Raw genomic sequence first — 25,466 nt, 5'->3', positions numbered from 1 at the left:
GGACAGTAAGCGCCTCCTCACTCTCCTCACTTTGCAATCCGAACGAGAGTGAAACTGGGGAGGGAGAGAAAAAATGAGGCAAGCCACTGAATGACGTTATCTGGAGGCAGGTGTACCAGTGGGCAATCTGAGTTTTACTATGCTTGCTGAAGGAGAGAGGGTTTTACCTGGTCTGTGGAGTTCTGAGACAGAGGGGCCAACGCTTTGGATTTGATTCAGGAAGCTTTTAAACCACAACTGGTTTTCTTTGTCACAGGGATTCTACAAAAGGGAGAGCTACAAAAATAAAGGTAGGGACTTTAAAGACATATAATTTTTTCTTTAAAAAATGTAAAATCTTTATAGTCTTTATTAGTATGATGGAAAATATTTTGTGTCTGTGTGTATGTTGTGCAGGTGTGGCTGCAAAGGCATAGCCCTTGGTTTTAATATTGGTGAAGACATTTCACAATCAAACTATACAGGTGCATGATATTTTTTGCTTACACGTGGAAATTGTTGGTTACAGACAAATCGTTTCTTTTTTTTCTTTTTTACAAAGAGTGTAAGTAAGTATGTCTTTTAGCTTTTGTATGTATGAGTAAAAATATCAATATAAATGTCAGTCATTAAAAAATGTGTAAATAAGGCCTTTAACAATGAATAGCTAACATCAACTTTCAACTTAACCTTATTTCATTTTAGCCATATGATTTGTAATGTTTATAATTATTTACACTTTACTTTAACAGTTTACTTTGATATGTGTTTGTAAAATAGTCTCTTTAAGGGGATAGTTTGTAAGTAATCCCACTATCTATGCCCATGTGTATATGAGATAACTTTCAGGTATTAATTATTAAGAAACTGATAATTCAATAAATGTAATGATTTAATGATAAATATAAAAAAAATATTAGATTATAATTAGGGCTGTCAAAAGATTAATCGCGATTAATCGCATCCAAAATAAAAGTTTGTGTTTATATAATATATGTGTGTGTACTGTGTATAATTATTTATATATATATATATAAAAACACACACAATCATGTAAATATTTAAGAAAAATGTTTTATATTTATATATAATATAAATTATATAAATGTATATACAGTATATAAATGCAAATATTTCTTAAATATATACGCCATTATTCAGATCAGTGGTCAAGAACAGTTTTTATAATAATAATAATAATCATCATTTTAATAGCATTTTTTGCTGTCATTCATCAGGGACTCGATCAGATCTTACTTTGTGGTTATTGATACAATTAGAATTCACAAAGTAAAGAAAATGTTTGTGATCATTTTTCTTACAATACGTTTGGAAACAGGGTTTAATAGTTTAGCTTGATTGATGCAGTCACGCCCAAACATGTGTGAAATTTGAAAAAGGATATTAACTTTTCTTCCTGCCAGTGTAGTAGTTCCAGTGTTGGAAAGGTTACTATGGAAATGTAATTTGTAATCGTTAACATTTTCATAAGTAACTATTTTAATTACACATTTTTTTTCTCTCAGTAACTGTACAGTTACTGAGAAAAAAAAAATATGTGTAATTAAAATAGTTTAACCTCGCGCCTAATACGAAATGTGCCCCACGGTGGCATAGATGGAGGCAGGAGCCATGGTGGTAAAAGTTCTGATGTTACTTACGCGAATGTCGGAAGCGTTGCACACCGGACAGTGTGCAACGCTAAAATTCCCACCCAGCTTCCCTCTCCCTCCTCCTCCTCTGTTCCACTCGTCTCCGTCTCCCACCGTTCCCTCAGGATCCATCACCCTGTCCAGCCGTTCGGATCCTTTACGGGTCAGCTGGGAGGCCGTCGCCATCTAGGAAGGAGGAGCCCTCCACTACACCTACAACCTCGGCAGACTTCGCTCCTCCTCGTCCCGCCTCCCTGACTCCCTCACCTACGCTCGTCCCACCCTCGTTTCCAGCGCGGACCTTCAGCCATTCGAGCTCGCCAGCCTCCCTCTGTCAGTCTGCTCCACCTGGGTCTGTCCTCGCTACGCCTATGTTACGGACTTACGGACCGTCCGCTGCGCTCCGGCCCTCCACCCCTTCTTCTACGGCCCGCGCAGCCATCCCTCAGGCTTCACCACTGCCTTCGGTCATCTCAGCTCGCCCTCTGTCTTCTGGACCCACCCTGTCTACTCGAGTGGTCATCACTGCGGTTCGGACGCGGTCGTCTGGGTCTTTGTCGTCTCTCCCTCGCCTTGGATCTTCGGCTGAGCAGTGGGCTCCTGTCCGGTGTGCAACGCTTCCGACATTCGCCCAAGTAACATCAGAACTTTTACCACCATGGCTCCTGCCTCCATCTATGCCACCGTGGGGCACATTTCGTATTAGGCGCGAGGTTAAACTATTTTTAATTACACATTTTTTTTTCTCTCAGTAACTGTACAGTAACTGATTACACTTACATTTACTCTGTAATTAAATTACGTAACTGCGTTACTGGTTACATGTACACTAAGTAGTTCCCCAACACTGAGTAGTTCTAAATAATGTTATTTTTGCGTGTCACATTTTGAAGAGCATCACTACTGTGGATATACAACTCAAACAGCGCTTTGCTTTTACCATTGTTTACACCAGTCTCACTCATAACAAACAGATTTGTGTAGCATTTTCATTTATGTCTGATAAATTGCCACTGGCATTGTCAGCCCTTGGTTATTATTAAAAGAATAACCGCAAATCTGAACAGCTGTGATCACTCTCACCAACTGTCACGGTTTCCCCTGGTCTTGTCCCGGACTACATCTCCCAGCTCTCCCCTGGATCCACACCTGTACGCACTTTCCCTGATCACTGATTATCCTGCACCTGCACTTCATCAGCTCTAATCACCTCGCTGCTCACTGTATATATCCCCAGTCTAATTTCAGTTCACGGTCGGATATCGTCACCACGTCACTGATTCTTTGTATATCGTCTGAGAGACATTCTAATCTGAGTATTTGTTTTATTATCTGATATATCCTGAGTTTGCATCTCGAGTATAAATAAAGCCTGAGTTCATCGTATCTGTTCCTGAGTGTATTGTGACAGAATATCCGACCACACACGATGCAAGACTCTTTCCACGCCGTTCTTTTGGATTTTATACAAGCCCTACGATCCCCAGCACCTCTTCCTTCTCCGCAAGTCAACCCAACCCAGTTCATCCTCCGTCTCATCCCTGCCGAGCCAGCGTATCAGTTCGGATCCACCAAACCAACTCCTCACACCCGCCCTTCCGAACTGCCCTTCCGCTTTGGTTCCACCGATCACCACACCAGCCCAGCCGAACCAGCACATCCCATCTATTCAGCTCATCCCGTCTGGCTTGCCGAACCAGCACATCCCGTCTGCCCAGCTGAACCCACGCACCTAGTTTGCACAGCCAAACCTACGGAGCTCGAATGCCCAGCTGAGTCCACTTATCTCATCTGTCCTACTGAATCTGCGCATCTCTTCGAAGCAGCTGAGCCTTAGACCGTAAGCATCTTGATCACAGAACCGAGCTCAAAATTCCCACCCAGCTTCCCTCTCCCTCCTCCTCCTCTGTTCCACTCGTCTCCGTCTCCCACCGTTCCCTCAGGATCCATCACCCTGTCCAGCCGTTCGGATCCTTTACGGGTAAGCTGGGAGGCCGTCGCCATCTAGGAAGGAGGAGCCCTCCACTACACCTACAACCTCGGCAGACTTCGCTCCTCCTCGTCCCGCCTCCCTGACTCCCTCACCTACGCTCGTCCCACCCTCGTTTCCAGCGCGGACCTTCAGCCATTCGAGCTCGCCAGCCTCCCTCTGTCAGTCTGCTCCACCTGGGTCTGTCCTCGCTACGCCTATGTTACGGACTTACGGACCGTCCGCTGCGCTCTGGCCCTCCACCCCTTCTTCTACGGCCCGCGCAGCCATCCCTCAGGCTTCACCACTGCCTTCGGTCATCTCAGCTCGCCCTCTGTCTTCTGGACCCACCCTGTCTACTTGAGTGGTCATCACTGCGGTTCGGTCGCGGTCGTCTGGGTCTTTGTCGTCTCTCCCTCGCCTTGGATCTTCGGCTGAGCAGTGGGCTCATGTCCGGTGTGCAACGCTTCCGACATTCACCCAAGTAACATCAGAACTTTTACCACCATGGCTCCTGCCTCCATCTATGCCACCGTGGGGCACATTTCGTATTAGGCGCGAGGTCGCGCCTTCCGGGAGGGGGGAGTAATGTCACGGTTTCCCCTAGTCTCGTCCCGCACTACATCTCCCAGCTTTCCCCTGGATCCACACCTGTACGCACTTTCCCTGATCACTGATTATCCTGCACCTGCACTTCATCAGCTCTGATCACCTCACTGTATATATCCCCAGTGCATTTACATTTGTTCATATTAAGTAGCCTCTGTATCTGGATAACCGATCGGATTTCTGTTTCCTGCTTAATATTTAAATTAGGTCTGTAGCACGACACCAATAAGAGTAAAGATTATAAAAGTGAAGCAATGTCCCAATTGCTTTCACTCACTCACTTTACTTTCCTGTGCAATCTCCATCCTTAAATCAAATTACGTTTTTTAAATGAAGGAATATTTCCAGAGTTGATCATACAAAAATAACCATGGTTAAGTCACATCATCGATCATCGGGGTTTAAGGTTATAGCATGCAATGACTAGCCTATATTAACAGAAATGGGAGATAAATAAACATGCTGAAACAATAAAAAACATTCAACATTTAAAACATAAAAAAAATAAAAGTGTATTCCTATTATTCCTCTGGCAAAGCAGCGCACGCTCTTCATTAAGATCTCATGACTCACAGCTGTGATTGTACAGGCGATCGACTCGTTCAGATAATGTTGCACAATTAAAATGAAAAATGACACACACAGTATCATGTAAGTCTAAATAAACTGTTTTAAATATTGACGTTCATTGTAAGGTTCAAATAAATGTAATTTATTGTCTAAACTGCGTCTGGCCATTATTTTCTGACAGCCACGCGGGGATTTAAATGACGTCCACCTGTGAATGCAGACACGATGGCTGGATTGCGTTTACATTACGCTGAGATCCGATCACAATGCGTCCTCGACTACCTCCGAAACTGGACACGCTGATCGGATAGCATTCCGTTCAGAAGCGCGTTTACACTTGTCTTTTCAATGTGTATGTGGACAACATCCAGATTCAGGTCGCATGTTAATGCCAAGTGTAAACGCAGCCACTGATTCCTTGTATATCGTCTGAGAGACATTCTAATCTGAGTATTTGTTTTATTATCTGATATATCCTGAGTTTGCATCTCGTGTATAAATAAAGCCTGAGTTTATCGTACCTGTTCCTGAGTGTATTGTGACACCAACGAGCTCCACCGCCAATTCGACATGCAGTATCAGTCAATGGGTACTGAGCCAACGGTGCGGAATTCACCCGAAAGCCACACGCTCAAAAACAGCCCAATATTGCCCTAACCACCCAGTAAACACAGAACGTTCCCCATTTTTTTTCCTTTTTCTTGGAACGTCTATTTCACTGTTAAAGACAGCAAGCGAATGTCAAACATAGGGAAGGAGTCGCAACTTGTGCGTCATATCGAGAATCCCCAATTCATAGATGCCACCTACGTCACTACAAATAGAGTGCCACCATATTTACGACCGATCTCGCCCGGTATGGCCGCCCAAACTGTCCATTTGAATGAGAGAGAGAGAGAGAGAGAGAGAGACAGAGATACCTGGAGAAAATATATTTATTTGTTAACTTATTTGTTACACCCAATTTTCTTTTGTCCATTATTACCTGCCCCAATTGGCCTTCCATGATATATATCTTGTGCATAACCCCTCCCCATACATACAGTGGGGATCGCTTGAAGGCTTTCAAGAGTACCCGATGCATATAAATATGCTGTGGCTGGATGGGTGAAAGATGTGAAAGTGCGACACCTGGCCACCAAGGATTTATATTTAATCATGGGAAATGTAACTTAGGTAGCCTATTATAAAATAAAAAAAAAGTGTGATTTTGGTGGTAGTTTGCTCTGACTAGGTAGCGAGTTGTTAGCTAGCTAAGTGATAACAGCTGGTAGCTTGTAGTGATGTCAGGTTCGTGAACGAATCGTTCTTTTGAACCGGTTCCTTTTAGTCAACCGGTCGAACCAGTACACTAAATTGGACTGAATCGTTCAAAACAGTTCGTGTCTTGCGTCAGGGCTGATCCACAAGTTACTAAAGTTACTCACTTTTGGACATGCCTGACACAGTTCCTCCGGAAATAAACAATATCCCGGAGTATATGTTTACTGAGTATCTTCAACAATTCACTGAACTGAGACATGTTGTGCTGAAAGAAGTGATGAGCACTTTCTTTCGGCCAACTGCTGTGCTGATACAAGAGCAAGGGTGAACCGAGGACTTAAATGAGGGGGCGAATTCGGCGAAATGTAAGTTTATTTAATAACAAATTAAATTAAATTGATGAAGACCAGTTTATTCACTTTATTTCTTTTGGTATAGAATAAAATACCAGTTTGGGGTTCCTCTTTCGGCTGTTGTTGCAGCCAACTGCACAACATATTGCAGGCATTACTGAGACCGTCGATCGTAAAGATGGCGGCGCAAAGCTACAGTGACGTCATGTGACCCGAACAAATTGATTTGTCACCCGTGACCCTGACAAATATTTATACATATACTATACATTCCGCTCACGTCACGTCGGTCTCTTTGTCATTCTCGTGAAGAGATCTCACTCGAGTGTGTAGGGCTTTTTTGATGAGCAACTGCTCCCCGCTACAGCTGGGTCTCGGAAATTCATTTTGGATTAAATCCAATTGTTGTTACGTGCATTTACGTGCAGCTTTAATAGATCAATGTACTGAGTGTAAATTAATGTCCTTGGAGGTGAGACGGCATCAACTTGCTAAATTGGATCCTGAATTTCAAAATTCTGCTCCACCAGCTGGGACAGCACTGCATGTGGGTAGCAAGCATTGAAAACCCTTCGAACAGGATGCAAACCCTCCTTAGTCACGCTGGCCCATCAGGTAGCGGAGCTGGCATCCAGTTTTTCCAGACAGGAACTAGACAACTCGTCTTGCTGCCTATGATTTATTAGTTAAAAAGGATGAGCAGGACTATTATCCACCCTTAGATGAAACCTTCACATTCCCAGTTTGAACATTCCCATAGTGACGACTGCTCAGGTCTTCAGGGTGCTGCTTCTTCAGTGGTATTCTCACGGCAGGATACACTCAAAATGGCGTTTGCTAAACAGAATTTGGACCAATCTCGTCGTTCAGTCTCTCAGCAAGAGGATTTCTTTGAAGTTGTTCTGACTTTACAGAGGTTGTTTATTCTGCGTTTCGGTCAGCTCCCTCATCCAGACCATATTGTCTGGACTGTACTCTAGTGGCAATACCTGAGGCCCTGGTAACTTGCTGGTGGTATCGCCAGATGAAGCCCTTAGACAGGATCCTCACTGTCCTAGCACGAAATGTAGATGCACTGATTATCTGTCAGGATTTACAACACTGAAGGCTTAAGTCGTGTAGGAAATTCCATGGCTCATCTATTGTTAGCTCTTCATTTTACTTTGAAGGTTACCCCACTGGACAATACTGCATTAGAGTTGCTTGACGCTTCCTTGCAAGCCTTGGGTTTAATTGCTTTCTCTAGCAGAAAGGCTCTTGGGTTTATTACACAAGCTAGGAGGCAGGCTTGGCTAGCACATGCTAAACTCTTAGAAGCTTGACATAACAGTCTTTTCCAGCTACCACTGGTTCCTGGACAAGTTTTTGGTCCAGCTACTCAAGAAGCTCTTGGGTGCCGAGTTCATGCAGTGGAGTCCCGATCCCAGCACTTTGAGTGCAGTGTAAAATATTATTGGCCATCCACACATCGAATGGCCGTTCGTCGCATAACCCAGCTCCAACACAGGCAGGGACAGTCTACAGGCTGTTTGACCTGGCTCTGCCTCAAGAAAGGAGACCTCCCATGCTCGCTTTAGACCAAATGCTTGTCCTGTGGTGACTCATCCAACCCTTGGAATACTTTCTCGTTTGCAAGAAATATGGAAGTTTCAGGCCTATCCTGGACCCCAGATGCCTGAACAGAAGCTAAATACCTTCTTTTCCGCATGCTGCATGTCATAGATGTCCAGAAGCCATCAAACCCAGCATGTGGTTTACTTCTGTGAATCTAAAGGATGCATGTTTCCACATCCTTGTTGCACTTCATCACCTACTGGAACAAGTCACTGCCTTAGGACTGAAAGTAAACCTACAGAAAAGCTGCCTCACTCCGTGCCAGTAAATATGCTTCCTGGGATTACATCTAGACTCCAGAGCGATGACTGCCTCCCTCACAGCATGCAGGAGGCAGGCTATATGGGGAGCCATAGTGAAGTTCCAGGTTTGACGCAAGCCCACCTCATCTCAGCTTCCACGACTAGTGGGTCTTCTCATAGCAGCCTCATCAGCCATTCAATTAGGGCTTTTACACCATCGCCCATTTCAGTGCTGTCTAATAGGCAGACGGTTATCAGCAGTCCACAATTGGTATACCCATATTTTGGTTATAACCAGTTGCTCTGTTTCCCTGAGGCTTTGGAGACAAGAATTAATTCTGCAAATGTGGTGTACCAATGGGACCACCTCTGGCATGCAGGAAAGTAGTGACAACAGATGCTTTCCTCACATCCGTCTTCCATGGCGCTTGCCTTGTACTATCCCAGAGGAAAGATTTATTGCTCAGTGGTTGCTTTTCCAAAGCTCATGAGACTTGTGAAAGTTGTAATTCTCATATATATCTCATTGTAGTATCAACAGTGTCTCGTATGTTTTTCCTCAAATTCCTTAGGAGAAATAAAAGTAGACACAACTGAGACATTAAAAAGTTCTGAGAAAAAGGAGTCCAAAAGTAGAAACGAGAAACATGGGAGATCTTTTTATTTATTTACCGTGTGTAATGTGATTGAGATCTCTTATAAACTATAGAGAAAATGTGAGAGATCCAGAGTTTTAAACCCCTATTTACACCTGTATTTAGAATTAACCACTTGTGATGTGATTGACCAAAATCTTAATACCAGGTGTAAACAGGGCCAAAAGCAAGATGGGAAACGACTTGCTGATGACACGGCTTAATGCTTATTGGTGATGTATTGTTCTCTTTTAAAATGTTTGAATTTGAAACCGTGATATCATGTTTTAATGTGTATAAATTGTGTGAATATTCCCAAACTCTCAGAAAGTGCCATCTCTGTCAGATAGGCCCTATGTGATTGCTGTCATTTTTATAAACAAAATCTAAAAAATGTCTGTTAAACTAAAAAATGAGCGAAATGCGTCTTTTGATGGAATTAAATAAACAACAAGTACTTTGAGTGTCTTTGTGGCAAGTAAGATGAGGCTGAGGCCTGTGAGAGAACGTTGTGAGGCTGGTGGCGTGATTGATGATGAGTGCCACTTGTACACTGCACTGGTCTTGTATCTCTCACGGAGGAGCTTCGGAAGCATACTGTAAAAGGAGGAGCAACGACAGTGAAGGACGAGAGAGGACCAGGCCTGGACTTTACGTTATGTTTGGTTTATGTTTTATTTTGTGCAGCAGTCGTCCGTGAGGGGCTGCTGCATTTACTTTCGTTTTGTGTTTATTTATTTTATGATTATTAAATGCGTTGAATGCTCGCCGGTTCCTGCCTCCTCCTTCTCATAACAACATACCTTTGTTACAGTCTTGCTCATCATATTCATATTCATATAAAAGCAACAGAACTTAAATTTACATCCATTTTATTAGCAACACAGCATATGAGTGTGAATCCCACGATATCTGCCTTTGATCTATTAGGTGTCTGATCCACTACAAGAACTGTCCGTAGTGGCTGCACTTTTTGCACTCCGCTCACTGCAGCCGCCTACTCACGTCTACATTTCAGGCAAGGCGCATCTCAAAAGAGCCTATGGAAAAACTGTGATTCACTTCTCACAAGAGAAGCAGCTAAATTAATTTCTCTCTTCTGCCGAAGATTAAAGGCACACTATGTGAGACTTTTGGATCAAAATATCCAAAAACCAAAAGAACAATATTTTGTTGATTTGTGTACTTACATTATCCCAAATGCTTCCAAGAATGTCTAAATCCAGAGAAATAAGCAGTTTGTAACCAGTACAAGGACCGTGGTATGACATCATACCCGCGTTACCCTTGATTTACGGTTATATTTTGTAGAAACCATGGAAACACCAAAGACGCTTTAATATATCGGGCCCTATCTTGCACCCAGCGCAAATTACTTTGTACATCGACGCATGTATCATTCCTATTTTGCACCCGACTTTTCCCTCCACAGATGCACGTCGGTAAATTAGGGAAAGAACTTGTGCTCCCGGGGTGGTTAAGTGAAAAGAGGAGGCGTGTTCCGGCGCGAACGTTACCTGGGGCTATTTTGCAGTTTCAGAAAACAATTCCGCCACAGACCAGGGAAAACCGAGTCTAAAGTCAGTGACGCGTTATTCAGATGCTATTTTAAGGGCGCATACTTGGCCATAATTTAGCGTGTGCACAACTGTACACTTTGCTTCTCTCATCTACACAGACGCAGCAGTTCTTATTTTTGCAAACCATACATAATTACAAAAATATTACCACACAAGGGAAATCATTGTGGTGTCCATGAAGATCAAGCTTACACATTTTCCCAAATTATTCAGGCTAATTGTAGTAATGACGGATCAAAGCTGTTTGATCAATAGTGGCAAGACACATAGGTATACAAGGGCATCTGACAAAGTGGGTTGTCCATCAAGAACCAGGAAACAAAATTCTGAAGACAGTGAAATCATCTTTACCATCATGTAAGTTGATGGACTCTCATTCCTGCGTAATAATCAAGGAACGGTGCTGCCGTACCAGCAAGCGCAATCATATTACAAACTTAGTGCCGGTCATGTTGGAAGTTACCTAGCTGGGGACTATTTTCAGGCGCTGCGTAATATCATTACGCCTGCTGCACCCATGGTACGGCAGAAAAGTTCCTTGATTATTACGCAGGAATGAGAGTAGTTCCTAGTCATATTGGCCTAGAAAATCACTCTTTGGTAATTTTTGCTAACGCTCTAATCAGATTCAATGATCTATGCTAAGCTATGCTAAAAGTGCTACCACCAGACCCGGAGATCGGCTGAATGGATTCCAAAACGGTAAAACTCAAATGTTTAACTTTAGGGGAGTTGGAAAATGAGCCTATTTCCAAAAAAAGTGTAGTGTTCCTTTAAGGTGAGGTGTTAGGGTGTGGGTTAAGAAGAATAAGTTGACATATTTGCAAAGTTACTTATAGTCAGTAGAATGTCTGTTGTGGAATCATCAAAATTGTTATCAATAATAGTTTTTCAAACATACATCTCAACTAAAGACATTGGATTTGTAAATCTTTACAATGTTTAAAAAAAAGTCACAGGACACCTTTTCTGAATGTTACTCATTTGCCCATTCATCTGCAATTGTTTTGCTATTTGTACAAAGGAAATATTTGACAGTAATAACTGTGATGGAATATGCAGTCAAATGATTTGTAAAGTAAACAGGACACGTTTAGATATATAGGTCTTTGTAAAGTAATGCACATCCTGATTTTTAAAAAAAATTAAAATATAGTTGATTATTGTTTTAACATTTTCAACACCTGTTTAAATGAGTCAACTTGTCAGGTCACACGCTGTCTTCACGCCATGCAGGTGAGAATCAATGACATAACCCTTATTTACAGTATTTTAGCAAATAAGATGTAACCTAAGCCTAGCTGAAGTCCTACTTCATGCTGCTTAGGTTTGCACAACATTTACAGCGGTAAAGTTAAGGTAATGTTGACAACAACATTAAAGGTGAGCATTAATTGGATGAGAAAGTATCAGGGTCACTGAGAAACTCAGCCAGTCTGAATAAAAGGCACATTATTTAGCACTATCGCTGTGGAAATTTATCACAGATTACCAACACCCAAAGTGAACAGAAATTATTGTATATTGTATATTTGTCCCTTTTTTTTTTTTACATTTCTGCTTGTGAACTCTCTACAGTTAATTTGCCCCATAGACTTCCATTGTAAGTGCAATGAATTTCTGTGGTAATGTAGGTAAAAAGGGAGATTATTACTCCTCATTTAGCAGATAATCATGGGTTATCTGTTCAGTTGGGTGTCAGTAAATCTTAAGGTAGGGACACACCAAACCGTGAAGCAGGGTGAAAGAGGACCACAAGAACATTCGAGGATATCTATAGAAAGCGAACAGCAGCTCCTTGTCCACCTAGAAGCCAAAGTAAAGTAAAAAGGAAAACCGACACACATAACTGCAGATACACAAACCGTAAACAAATCAGCACGTGCTTACCATTTTGAATATCAATCATGCTGATCACTTTCTTTATTCTACTTGGCTCATGTTATTAATAAAATATTCGCCCAGAAACACTCTTGTGAGATGAAGTAAAATTAGAACAGTCTTCTGCCTGTACCGTCTTGACTTTTTTGCTCGCTGTTTTATTCTTGTGCACTGACTCATTCCCTAAACTGAACCAGCGAATAAGAGTTCTCTCTCTCACCTACGGCCCGACGCCGATTCTACATGCTGAATCGGCCAAAAAAAACCCCAAAGCGTTCGACTAGAGTCAACAGTGCGGAACACACAGATAAAGACAAGGCTTGGTGTGTCCTTGGCTTTAGGTTTGTGTTTGATCCCTACCTAATATTAAGCCTGAGGCCACATTGAAAGTAAACAGGAAACATTCAAACAAATGCTAAAGCTAAATAAAAGACGAATTAAAAATATATCAATAAGCAGCAATTGACTTATACTTAATACATAGTAGAATAAGGCTTAAGGCAATAGAGCTATTACTGAATGGCAAGAAGCATTACACGATAGTCAGATGTTTAGATAGATGCTCAACCCCAAATAACATTTTTCCTTTATCTTTCTTTTGCTTAGAAACATGGATATGGGAGGTTTGGAGACTGTTGTGGCCAACTCGGCCTATGTGTCAGCACGCGGGAGTATAGACGGTGCTGCTGCAGCAACAATGCGTGACAAAAAATATCGCGCCAAGATCAACCTTCCTCACATCAGACAATGTGAACATATGAAGTCTACAGTAGATTCTTCCTTCGAAAGTACGTGCGTACGCCAACCGATCGGTAAGCGCCTCTTTCAGCAATACCTTGAAAGTGAACCTGCTCACAAAAATCCTGTAGATTTGTGGAAAGATATTGAAGACTACAACATTGCCCAGGAAAATGACCGGGGTAAGAAAGCACAGAACATGGTCAACAAATATTACGAGTCGTCCTCCAAGAACTTCTGCGACTTTCTGGAGGACAAAGCTGTGAGCAGGGTGAAAGAGGACCACAAGAACATTCGAGGAGATCTGTTTAAAGAAAGCGAACAGCAGCTCCTTGTCCACCTAGAAGCTAAAGCACTCTGTGGCTTCAAGGACAGCATGTACTTTCTACGCTACATACAGTTTAAATATCTGGAGAGCCAACCTGTTACTGAAGATTGGTTCATGGATTTCAGAGTGCTTGGGAAAGGTGGATTTGGTGAGGTCCATGCTTGCCAAATGAAGGCGACAGGGAAGATGTATGCTAACAAGAAACTGAATAAGAAGAGGTTGAAGAAACGTAAAGGTTATGACGTAAGTGAGAGATCTTTTTTATCAGTAAATAAAGTTATACTTGACGCATACTTGGTTTGATCCAACTGCAGACTTCAAATCTCTATATGTATGCATATCCCAAAACTGTGCAAGTGAAGCAATAATTTTTGTCAATTTTGCCCCGGTTCATTGCTTAACCACATATAGGTGAGAGAGCAACTGGGGAAAAAAGGAAAGAGACACATAGAGACATGAGATTAGATTAACCTGAGAACATGGCATTAAGAAGCTCTAATCATAGAGTATTGGCTCAGTGCAAAGAGGCTTGCAGGCTCTGCTTGATACTCCACAAAGCAGCTCAGCTGCAACCGAGATGCAGAAAGACCGATAAGAAAAAATAAAAGGAATCCTTAAGGGTTAAAAGAATAGAACTCATTTGGAATTTGGCAGTAATGACCACACAAAAACAGAAACCAGAAAAGCCATGAAAGCTAGAGTTCAGTAGGGGAAGCAAGATGGGCTAACCTACTTGCCTGTAAAGGTATTAGAAGGCTAAATGGAATTAACCTTTTACTAACATTTATAGTCTCATCCAAGAACTGTTTATACTTTCTTGCTTGGAAATTTCGCTCTTGTCACTAATTTTCTTGCTTATGATTGGCCCATTTAAATCCCTTCCGAGACTTTACACTTGAAAAAAGTATTTGCCAATAAATTATTTGATTTCTAAACTTCCTAGTTGCATGTACAGAAGCTTTTAGATTGATAAAAACAGTTGAAATACCATAGAAAAGCAAAGTATGTGGTTAACAAGCACCTTTTGAAGGAATGACTTTGGGAAGAATCAATTAGTGTTTGCTGATGATGTAAGATCTTGTACAGGCGGTCTTCATCTCAATCAGCCTTAGGAAATGTGGTCCAGTCCTCATGTTAGAAATCTTTTAAAAACAACCCTCTGTGTAGTAGAACCTAAAGAACTTTTATAATATATATAACTAAATGTGGCATTTACCACCATTTTTCAATTCTTTATCTCTTTTTTCTTTTCTGTTGTTACATTTCTCATTTCTTGATTTCCCATAGGGTGCTATAATTGAGAAGCGCATACTGGCTAAAGTCCACAGTCGTTTCATTGTGACTTTGGCCTATGCTTTCCAGACCAAAACAGACCTCTGCCTGGTCATGACAATCATGAATGGAGGAGACCTCAGGTTTTACTTATACAGTATATCTATGTTTGTGTGTGTATGTGTGTTTGTCCTTGTCGCAACAAAGATAGTAATAAATATAGTTTGACCTTGTGGAGACTTTTTTTTTTGGTCCACATGAGGAAAACATCTTATAAATCATACTAAATGATGCTTTTTGAAAATGTGAAAATTCAGAAAGTTTTCTGTAAAGGTTGTGTTTAGGCGTAGAGTTAATGTTAGGGGATGTAATATAAATTATAACTAAATTGTAAAGGGGAGGGTGAGTGTTTTCACTTTTCTAACTTTAGTTAGTGTGAAATGTTGCTGTTTGAGCATAAACAACATCTGCAAAGTAACAACGCTCAAAGTTCAAAGCAAAGGAAGATATTTTGCTTTTAAAGGGGTGGTAAAATGCCCTTTTCACAAGATGTAAAATAAATCTCTGATGTGTGTGTGTGTGTGTGTGTGTGTGTGTGTGTGTGTGTGTGTGTGTGTGTGTGTGTGTGTGTGTGTGTGTGTGTGTGTGTGTGTGTGTGTGTGTGTGTGTGTGTGTGTGTGTGTGTGTGTGTGTGTGTGTGTGTGTGTGTGTGTGTGTGTGTGAAGTTTTAGCACAAAATACCCCACAGATATTTTTAGCATGTTAAAGTTGTCACCTCAAAAAGTGACAACTTTAACATGCTATATAAAAATATCTGTGGGGTATTTTACCACCTACATTTACATTTTACATTTACATTTTAGCACCCCTAAATATCATTACCATGATATAAATTACTCATAATATGTGATTTTGTTAATACTGCCCATTCCTATACATAAGTTTTTGTGCACATAAGCGCTTAACATTTTGGAAAAAATTCTCTATGTGATCCACCCTCCACAATACAGTACACCTTCAGTCATCACCTCAGTATAAGATGGTTGCTTTTTTCTTTTCTTTTTTTTTGCTGGGACCATCTTGTACAAGCAACAAACTAGTTACCATGTTTAAAAAACCTGCTTGATCACATTTAAGCTAATTCTTTTAAAAAATGTCAAATAATTTCTTGTGTTTCTTTACTACCCACTGTATGACAAACATTTTAACTCTATCCGTTACTCCTGCTCTAGATTCCATATGTATAATGTGGATGAGAAGAATCCAGGCTTTAATGAAACAAGAGCTTGTTATTACACGGCTCAGATCGTCTGTGGGCTTGAGCATTTGCACCAGCACAGGATTGTATACCGAGACCTCAAGCCAGAAAACGTCCTACTGGATGATGCAGGTGAGAAATACACCGAAACACGTATTTACTGCTTGCCTCTCCACTTTTTGCTTCATCTCATCTGAATGTTTTGTTTGTTTTTGTTAGGACATGTGCGTCTGTCTGATCTGGGGTTGGCTGTTGAATTACCGCCAGGAAAAGACAAAACACAGGGATATGCTGGGACGCCAGGTCAAAGACTTTTCAGTACACTCTAAAATAAAATCCCGTGCATTTAGTTTTTTTTTTAAACGAGGTGGAAGGTTTGAAGGGACCCCTCATAACAGCAAAAAAATCAAACATTTGAGGTCCCGTTCAGTGTTACTGAGTTTAAAAAAGAAAACATGACAGCTTAATTTAATATCTGATTCTCCATACACTTAAATTACTATAGTTATATCAGTGTTTACCTTTGAGCTGACCAATTGTGTTTATAACATTCTAGCTTACTCATCAGTTATTTTTAGGTATAATTGCAAGTTCAAGTGAACCTGTCACAGAAACTGTCAAGTTCATCATGGCTTTGAGGTCAAGTTAATCAAGTCAGTTTAATGCTATTAAACTAATATCCTGTTATACCTACACCCACTGTCACATTTATTAAAAAATAAGTTGAGTACAATTAAGTACGCAGTACAGTTGTTCTGTCAAGAAAAAAGTTACATAAAAAGCAACTACATCTTTTACGCTTCAAAAAATTCAGAGATTGTCAAACTAATCCAGTGTTTAGCAGTGGCTCAGTGGTTCATGTAGTTTGTCTACAAACTGAAAGGTTGGTGGTTCTATCCCCGGTTCCACCTGACCAAGTGTCGAGGTGTCCATGAGCAAGACACCTAACCCCGACGAGCTGTATGGCGCCTTCCATGGCTGACACCGCCGTCGGTGTATGAATGAATGGGTAAATGTGAGGTAATATGTAACGCGCTTTGGTGGCCATGGGTCTGTTAAAGCGCTATATAAATGCAGTCCATTTACCAACATATGTAATTTAGGCTTTTATTCACATTTAAACATTGATCAGCAAGCATAAACAGAAGCTCAATCGTCATTGCTTGACGTGCGAGAACAAATCTTATTGGTTCTTGTCAAGTCACCTTAATTTATATAGCGCTTTTAACAATATATAATACAGATTTACAGTGATAATAGGAAATTACAGTAACAGAGATTGTTTTGGCTTTACAGCAGCTCTACAATAAAGATATTGTCCAGCTAAAGTTGGTTTAGATAGATCTAAATCTGTTCATTCAATAAAGTTATCAATTTTCTTCTGAGAATTTGGACTAAACCGTCAAGTATGGATTAGTTTTATCTCTTTCTGAACTTTTTGAAGCATCAAATGGAAGGACAATGGAAGGACAGACATCTCTCAGACTTCTCTTAAATATCTTCATTTGTGTTTCGAAACTAACCCGAGAATTGTCACCACCTTTCTACTGGTGGTGTGTACAGTACGTGTGTAGCTGAAAAAAATACTGTATTAAAAAATAATGCTTCTTAAACTCTTAAAACTAATAAAAGTATATTATTATCCACAACACAATGCAGATTAATAACAAAAAAATACACATACATTCTTCACTTAACTTCATCCATCAGAAAAGTTTAAGTCATTATAAACATAATATATGAAATATAAACATTAAATAATATATATTAAATGAAATGTTGAAATTTAAGATTTATTAAGCTTTATGCTGTATGTCAATTGCAATATAATATATAGTTATATATTTATTTAGTTTCATGTTAGCCGTTTTTAAAGGGGTGGTATAATGCCCCTTTTTACAATATGTAAATTAAGTCTCTGTTTTCCCCAGAGTTTGTATGTGAAGTTTTAGCTCAAAATGCCCCACAGATGACTTTTTACAGTCTGTTTAAATTGTCCCTTTTTGAGGGTCAGTAAAAACACGTTATTTCGTGTGTGTCCCTTTAAATGCAAATGAGCTGCTGCTCCTGGCACAGAGGGCGGAGCCTCAAGATCTTAGCAGCCTCGATTACCTCATGCAGACAAGCACTACAATGTCAGAAACTGTTCTGCCTTTTATGTTTAAACTGGAGTCAGACAGATGAGAGACTCAAGAAGATGTGACAACATGTAGATTGCAACAGGACGCTTCTGAATGGTTAGTTGATGAATTTATGTTGCTGATGTAGAGTTAACTATCTTGAATTAGCATATTCTGTCATGATAATCTATAAAATCGCTTGTGTGGGAACTGTTGTAAGATGCCTACAGAGTGGCATGCTACTGCATTTGTGCCACGTATTGCATGTGAAAAGACGAATGTGACAGCTTGAGCAGACTCACAAATGTGCTCTAGGCCTACTACAAAAACTCTTCCTCTTCTCAACATGGACTGCGTGTTCCCGGGGGCGGGGTTTATGTAAATTGAAGGGTTAGTAATGTCACTAACCCGGGAGGAATGTTGTGTAGTCCCTACTAGCCGTTTGTTGAAGTCCTTAAAAAACTATTTCTTTAAAAGCAAATATCTTTGTTTTGAACTTTGAGCGTTGTAACTTTTGCAGACGTTGTTTATGCTCAAACAGCACCATTACACACTAACTAAAGTTAGAAAAATTAAAACATAATCAACCACCCCTTTAAATTGATATAGTCAAAAATAAATAAATAAATAAATAAATAAAGAGGAGTGCATGGTTCAAATGTACCACCCAAGGTCTTCTGGATCACACCTGGCTTTTAAAGATCTGCCATGATAGCAGCCATGCACACTATGTGTGCCCACTGTCCAGTCGGTCCTGCAGAAATGACAAAATGACAGGATCAGGGAAACAAGTTGACTTCTGCCTCCCCGAACAGACTCGAAATCAGCTGGACTGTCTGGGGATGTAGCCGTTACTCTCCATGTCTATACCTTCCCTGGACAGTAGGTCCGCGTTGCAGTTCAGGTGGCCGGGATCATGGACTGCCAAGGAGCCAGCGCATTCATGCAGTTGCAAGCCACGAAGACATGCGTCTGGCCAATCCACCACGCCCTGCGAAGCACAGGGGCTTTTAGCCAAAGCTGAAGTGATCTCATATACAGCAAGATCAAGAGAAAAATGGTCTCAGCAGCTGCCATCACCACCAACACCTTCTGAAAATTCTTCAGATTCAAAGACCTCTCTGGCTTGAACAAAGAAATCAGCCAGCACATCCTGAGAATGGGTCATGATTAACCAATCGTCCCAAGTAATTCAGAATACAAATTCATTCCACTCAGTCAAACAAGGGATAAAACCGCATTCAAAACCACATGCCTATAGCCTTTCACTATCATATTTGCCACCCAACTTGACCCACCCGGCAGTGCACGGCACACATTCATGCAGCGCTAGTGGGGTTGCCCTGCTACGTGTTGAACTACTCCCAGAACTGTCTTTCACGACTGTGTTCACAAACAGCAGGCATTCGTCTCCGAAAGCAAGATAACATGACCACGTTTATTGTGTTTTGTCTATGTGCTCTGAGGCGCAAGTCATTTATTATATACAAAAAGTATTATATACAGTGGCTTCTCCAACTTTTCTTAGTGATATTTAGCACCAGTTTACCAGAAAGTGAAGATTTTGTTCTCTTCAAAAAGGTCAGGAAAATGTGCCATCAAAGCAAAAAGAAAAAAGTTTGCAAACAGGTAATATATAAATAAATGTCTCTTAGCATCTACCATTAAAACTGTATAGGCAACTCTTTTGATATCAGATAGAGCCGGCTAGAGCGCTGTATTATAAGTAGCCACGCTGTAGGGCTGGGCGATTTGGACCAAAAGTCATATCCCGATATATTTAGGCTGAATATCGATATACGATATACATAAATATCCTGATATTTTTTCCGCAAAGTGAGAGCAAATGTTCAGTCAAAAAGTCAAAGCCAAATACGGACTTCACTGTATAAATTATACATTGATTCTTATTAAAGTTACTATTAAAGTTCTCAGTCAAGAGCAGTGTGTGATTTCCTCTGTGTTTTGTTGTTTTATTAACATTAAATGGATAGTTCTCCCCAAAATTTTAATTGAAGCGAAATAAACCTAAAATTCTCGGGACAGCAGCATGTGTCCAAACTTTAATCTTAACAGTTCTATTTCATCAGATACGATCTGTAAACAGGGCTTTAAGTGTAAAATACCGAACTTGTCCTTTAACCGGCAAGGCTTTAAAGCACATGCAAATAATGAACTTCTGAGAACTGCAGTGTCCTGTTCCTCTGCGTAAACATTTAATGTGCATATTTATCGCGTTGTACACTAGGATGTTGAGACGCAGACTGCTTCAAAAGCAGTCAACAGCTTGCTTGTAGCAAGGATCACAGCGCAAATTTGAACTATATCGATATATGCGATATGGTCTAATTCCATATGCCATTTAAAAATATATCAATATATTTTTTATATCGCCCAGCCCTACCACGCTGTTCCCTTGGAGGGCGGGGGCATTAACAAAAGAAACAAAAGCCGGCTTATCCAGTATGGAAATACACACAGACAATGACACGGCCTTACTGCATGCTAGAATCTCAGAAAAACAAGCCGATTTCAACCTCAAAATGTACGCTTTTAAAAATGCCAATACTGCTATCTCAAACATGGAGAGGCTTCTTCGTGATCTCAACTAACAGATTCTGCAAAAAAGCGAATCTTTCTCATTTTGCTCGAAAGTTGTGCTGCCGACTTGTGTCCCTACTTTCCATGATTGGTCACAATTTCAACTGGAGTGGGAAAGATATGCTCTGTGCTCAGCAGACCGCTGGCAGGCGCCGAGGGGCTGTTCGTACTGTGAGCTTGAAAAGACATGAGACTTACACTCTGCAAGATGCTGCTAGGGAGTGGGGCCTTGCTTATTCCATGTGAGGATGGAGGGGTGAAGAGAGGAAACAAGCTCTGATATTGAGTTTTTTGTTGTTGCATTCCTTATTAAAGGCATCACAACATTAATACACTTTGCACTGTCACCTGCAACATGCTGGCAAACAGAAGAACAGCCTCTCAGATGAGCCGTTTTGAATTTCGGCTTGTCGGTCACACTAGGCAGCACTTTCCTCCTCACGCCACATCTGTTAGGAGCATGGCAGGAGGTTTGCTGCAGGCGTGGCCCTTGCCACGAAGTGCTTAACTCCCTTCAATCTCACCACCGGCTGATCTCTTTCCCAGGGGCTGAGGAAGTGGCAGTGGCAGGTCTGTCATGTTGCTGTGATGATCGCTGGGTGGATAATGATCTAGAGCTTGTGGGATGGACAACTCTGGCACATCTGGGCAAGAAGTGGCTCATGGCCTTGGACATGGTGTCATTGTCCAAAGCACCAAATGAGATCAGCTTGCAAGCTCCATCGGAGGGGCAAAGACTGTCCTCAGCATGTGAGAACTTAGGCTCAGGTTACCAGGGAACACATGGGCATCAATGAGCCTCTCTAACGTGGCTACCGCTGCTTTCTTTCCCACTGCTCGCCTGGGTGAGAGGGGGAAGCGAAGGCCAGTGCCAGCAAGATAGAGATTCTGGTGTGCAGGACCCCAACTCTCAGTGAGGACAGTCTGGACTATCCAGTGCCATCTCGGCATGGGAGTGACCCAGGCACAAGACGCACGTGTCACGTCTGTCTGGGAGCTGGATAGGTCACCTGCTTGCTCGACATACCTTTAGGGCCATTTTCCTTGTCACCGGATCGCTCAAAGGGAGGGGCGAAAAGAGCATTGTCCACTTGATAGGTGTACTTCAACAGCAAGAGTTGTATTCTAACAGCTTCATCTTGAAAGTGAAAGATTCTAAAGCAATGATGGACCTAGTTAGAGTTGCAAGTAATAGAAACTGTATCTCTCTTCCTCAGGTTTCATGGCTCCAGAACTATTACAGAAGAAAGAGTACGACTACACTGTAGACTACTTCACTCTTGGGGTCACTCTGTATGAGATGGTTGCTGCCAAGGGACCTTTCAGGTGTCGTGGAGAGCAGGTACTGGTACACACACTCATGCATACACTTTGGCACTCTGTTAAAGGGCCTTCACACGGACAGCAATTTGCAGTGACAAAGCTGAAGTCATTGATTATCAGTGAGATAAATTAATTGAAAGTAATTTGAAGTGAACCACTTCAAATTACTGAACACTGTTTTTTATTACTGTTTTTACACTTTTTAACTTAACACTGTTTTTTCTGATTCATAGGTGGACAACAATGAAGTGACACGCCGCATTCTGAATGACCCTGTCTCATACCCCCCAACCTTCAGTCAGGAGCTCAAAGACCTCTGTGAAGGACTGATGGAGAAAGAACCAGACAAGAGACTTGGCTTTAAGAACAATGAGTGTGCTGAGCTAAAGAACCAGTCCTTTTTTAAAGAGCTCAACTGGGGGAGACTAGAGGCTGGTATGGTTCATTAGAGTTATAGGCCACATCCACACGAAGCCAGAGCTTTCCCTATCCGATGTTTTTTTTGCCTCGTTCTAAAAAATAATTCCGTAAACACGGCGTCGTCTCAAGAAATAACTGCGTACACACGAAACCACTGAAACCGACACAAAACGATGTAGTATACATCCCAGACCAGTATGTGGCGCTGTAATTCTGCCAGATAGATACAATAAAAACGGAGAAGAAGACTTTGAGCATGCGCATAAACCTTGCGCGCTGTATAAAATAATATTAGGCACAGTAGCTTCTTTTCTTTTTTACCAAGAACTTTATTAAACAATATGAACAACCATAAATGGCCTGGTACAAAATAGGGATGAGTCACGAATCACGATATTCAATTAGTTATCGGACTCATAAAGCTTGCCACAAAGAACCGGCAAAAGTAATGAATGAGTCAAATATAGCAAGGAGACATTTTAACAGTTTAAAAGTAGACATTTCAAGCATTCTATATATTTCTGAGTTTCGGTTAATTTATGAGATGAGTTCCAGTTCACGAGCAATGCAAGTTATATTGCGCCGGCGCGTCCATGTCATGATTATATTGTCAACTATATTTGCTTCTTATTTATTAAATCCAGGCAATTGGTTGATGAAACTTTGATTAAAATTAAGATACAATTTATACAAAACGAAATTCACTTTAAAGAAAGGCTTTATACAAACCAGCTTTATATAAAACAAAACTGTGGTCAAAATGATGTCTCCCACTATATTGCGCATCTTATGATTACTCATGATGTTCACTTTCATAAATCAACATAGATGAAATAAAAAATAACATATTATTTAAACATAAATATGAAACTAAATAAATTTTATTTAATGGCTACAACAGGCTTACTGAGAAATGTAGCTAATGTCGGAGTGGAATTTGAGCGAGCGCCGTTGTGCCGGCGAGCATGTGCGTTTTTGAACAGCCTAATAGCCTAATCAAATAATTCCCAGTGATCGTCGAATATTTTTTTTACTTTGAAATGCCCATATCCCTACAAAATACGAAATATCTTAATCAGACAACAGACCAGCACCATAGCATAATAAAAATATAAAGAAATACAATAAAAATACATTTAAGTAAATAATATATAAAGTAATAAAAGAGGCTCAGTAGCTTCTGCAGCATTATATTATATTTTTATACAAGCAGTCGGCAGGTGTTGTTGCGGTTACGTGACTAGCAGTGTCCGACTAGTCGACATGACATCATCGTTTCACAAAATATACGGATTGGCTGTACACACGAAAACGCAAGCGTGTCGTTTTCAGATTTATCCACTTTGGGACCCGGTTTAAAAAAATAGCGGTTTCAGTCTCTCAAAACGCCGGATCCGTCTGGACGAAACGCCAATACGACACAAAATTTGTCCGTATACAGCTAAACGCGTCTCCGTGTGGACAGGGCCTCAGAATATGCATCATAAACCACTTATGAAAAAATACTCCTGTATTAACAAGGTTTTTTAATTGTTTTATTTTTCAATGTATTCTTTAAATTACCAATATGTAAATATAGTGGTATATGAATATGGTAATCATAAAATCATATGATAAATATCAAATGACCATCTTATACCATCACTGGACCATTTTAATTCCCTTTTCAGGTATTATTATTTAAACAGTTTAAAGAAAATTGCCTTTTTTTCCTTTCTTTCCATCTTTCACACAGGTATGCTTCCTCCTCCTTTTGTTCCGGATCCTAAAATGGTCTATGCCAAGGACATTGATGATGTGGGAGCATTCAGCACTATCAAAGGTGTTGTGATCGACAACAAAGACAATGAATTCTACGGTGAGTTTGCAACTGGGAACGTACCAATTCCATGGCAGGATGAGATGATCGAGACAGGCGTGTATGGGGAGCTTAACATCTGGGGACAAAATGGAAAACTACCGAATGATCTGGATCCCAACTATGTGGAAGCGAAAGGAGGGGGGTGTGTGCTACTGTAAACTAGAAAGCAAAACACAAAACGAAAAAAATAAACTGATGGGAGCACAGGAAATTATTCATGGTGAACAACAAAGGCATGAATTATGTAATCGAATAATGATTGTGTAACTCAAAAGGTCTCCACATGTAGACCTACTGTATGTACATGCTTGGAAACATGAGATTCTTAAAACTATTACTAAACAGTAGGTAAATTACCACAAGTCTACTCACATATTGTAAAACACAATGACTTGACTTGACTTACTCGCATATTGTAAAAATTCTGATTCCCCCCCCCCACCCCCCTATATATGTAGCTCTGGTGGAAATGCAAAATTATTGTAATGTACATGAGGTAACGTTACCGATAATGTTATCTGTATTTGTATATTTATAGTTTCATAAGGGAATTTTTGGTCATGGAGGATGTTGCCATAAAAAGAGGAATTAAATCTAGTAAATGTAAAATGAAGGAAGCGAAAAAGTAACACGTATCAGCTTACGTGTCATAGAGGAAGTGAGAAGTTTTACTTGTTTACTTTTATGGTTCAAAAAAATGTATTTTCTAGACATTTCAAAAGATACCATATTTACTGTTTGTCAATGAATAGATTTTTTGAATATATTATACATTTGGTTGTATAGCAGTGTCATTATAAACTTGAAAATAACAATAAATTAATTGTATGTAGGAAAATAGAGTCTTGGGCTTTTATGGTCAACTATTATGCTCAACAATCAGCTGCTTTGCTGAAATGTTGAACTGGGAGTTTTCAGTTAGTTTAAAGCTGAAGGAAGACATGGAAATGTCAAATGTGTGCACTTTTTGTGGTATTCAGTTTCCACAGGAACTGTCTTTGAACAGCTCAACAACATTTATATAATATAATATGCTCCAGCCCTCCCGTGACCCTAAAGAGGATCAGCGTTTTGGAGAATGAATGTATAATATAATATAATATAATATAATATAATATAATATAATATAATATGGCAGCATTTGAAAATGGTGAACAATAAACATATTTATTGTGAGGCAGGTTGGCAAAGGAAGTCT

At 40.5% G+C, this 25,466-nt stretch overlaps 1 protein-coding gene across 1 annotated transcript; it reads left to right on the top strand.

Moving 5' to 3' along the window:
- On the top strand, nt 1–25,102 carry grk1b (G protein-coupled receptor kinase 1 b). The gene is made up of 8 exons (XM_079607446.1): nt 1–290; nt 12,954–13,656; nt 14,701–14,828; nt 15,918–16,075; nt 16,163–16,246; nt 21,882–22,006; nt 22,221–22,422; nt 24,143–25,102. Exons 2-8 carry the CDS (start codon nt 12,958–12,960, stop codon nt 24,424–24,426), a joined length of 1,680 nt encoding a protein of 559 aa, XP_079463572.1. The 5' UTR covers nt 1–290; nt 12,954–12,957; the 3' UTR covers nt 24,427–25,102.
- Nucleotides 25,103–25,466: the final 364 nt, after the last annotated feature.

Source organism: Phoxinus phoxinus (genome assembly GCF_949152265.1).
Source record: "Phoxinus phoxinus genome assembly, chromosome: 3".
Lineage (NCBI taxonomy): Eukaryota > Metazoa > Chordata > Actinopteri > Cypriniformes > Leuciscidae > Phoxinus > Phoxinus phoxinus.
The sequence above is the reverse complement of the archived record's forward strand: the minus strand, read 5'-3'. Positions and strand labels throughout refer to the sequence as shown.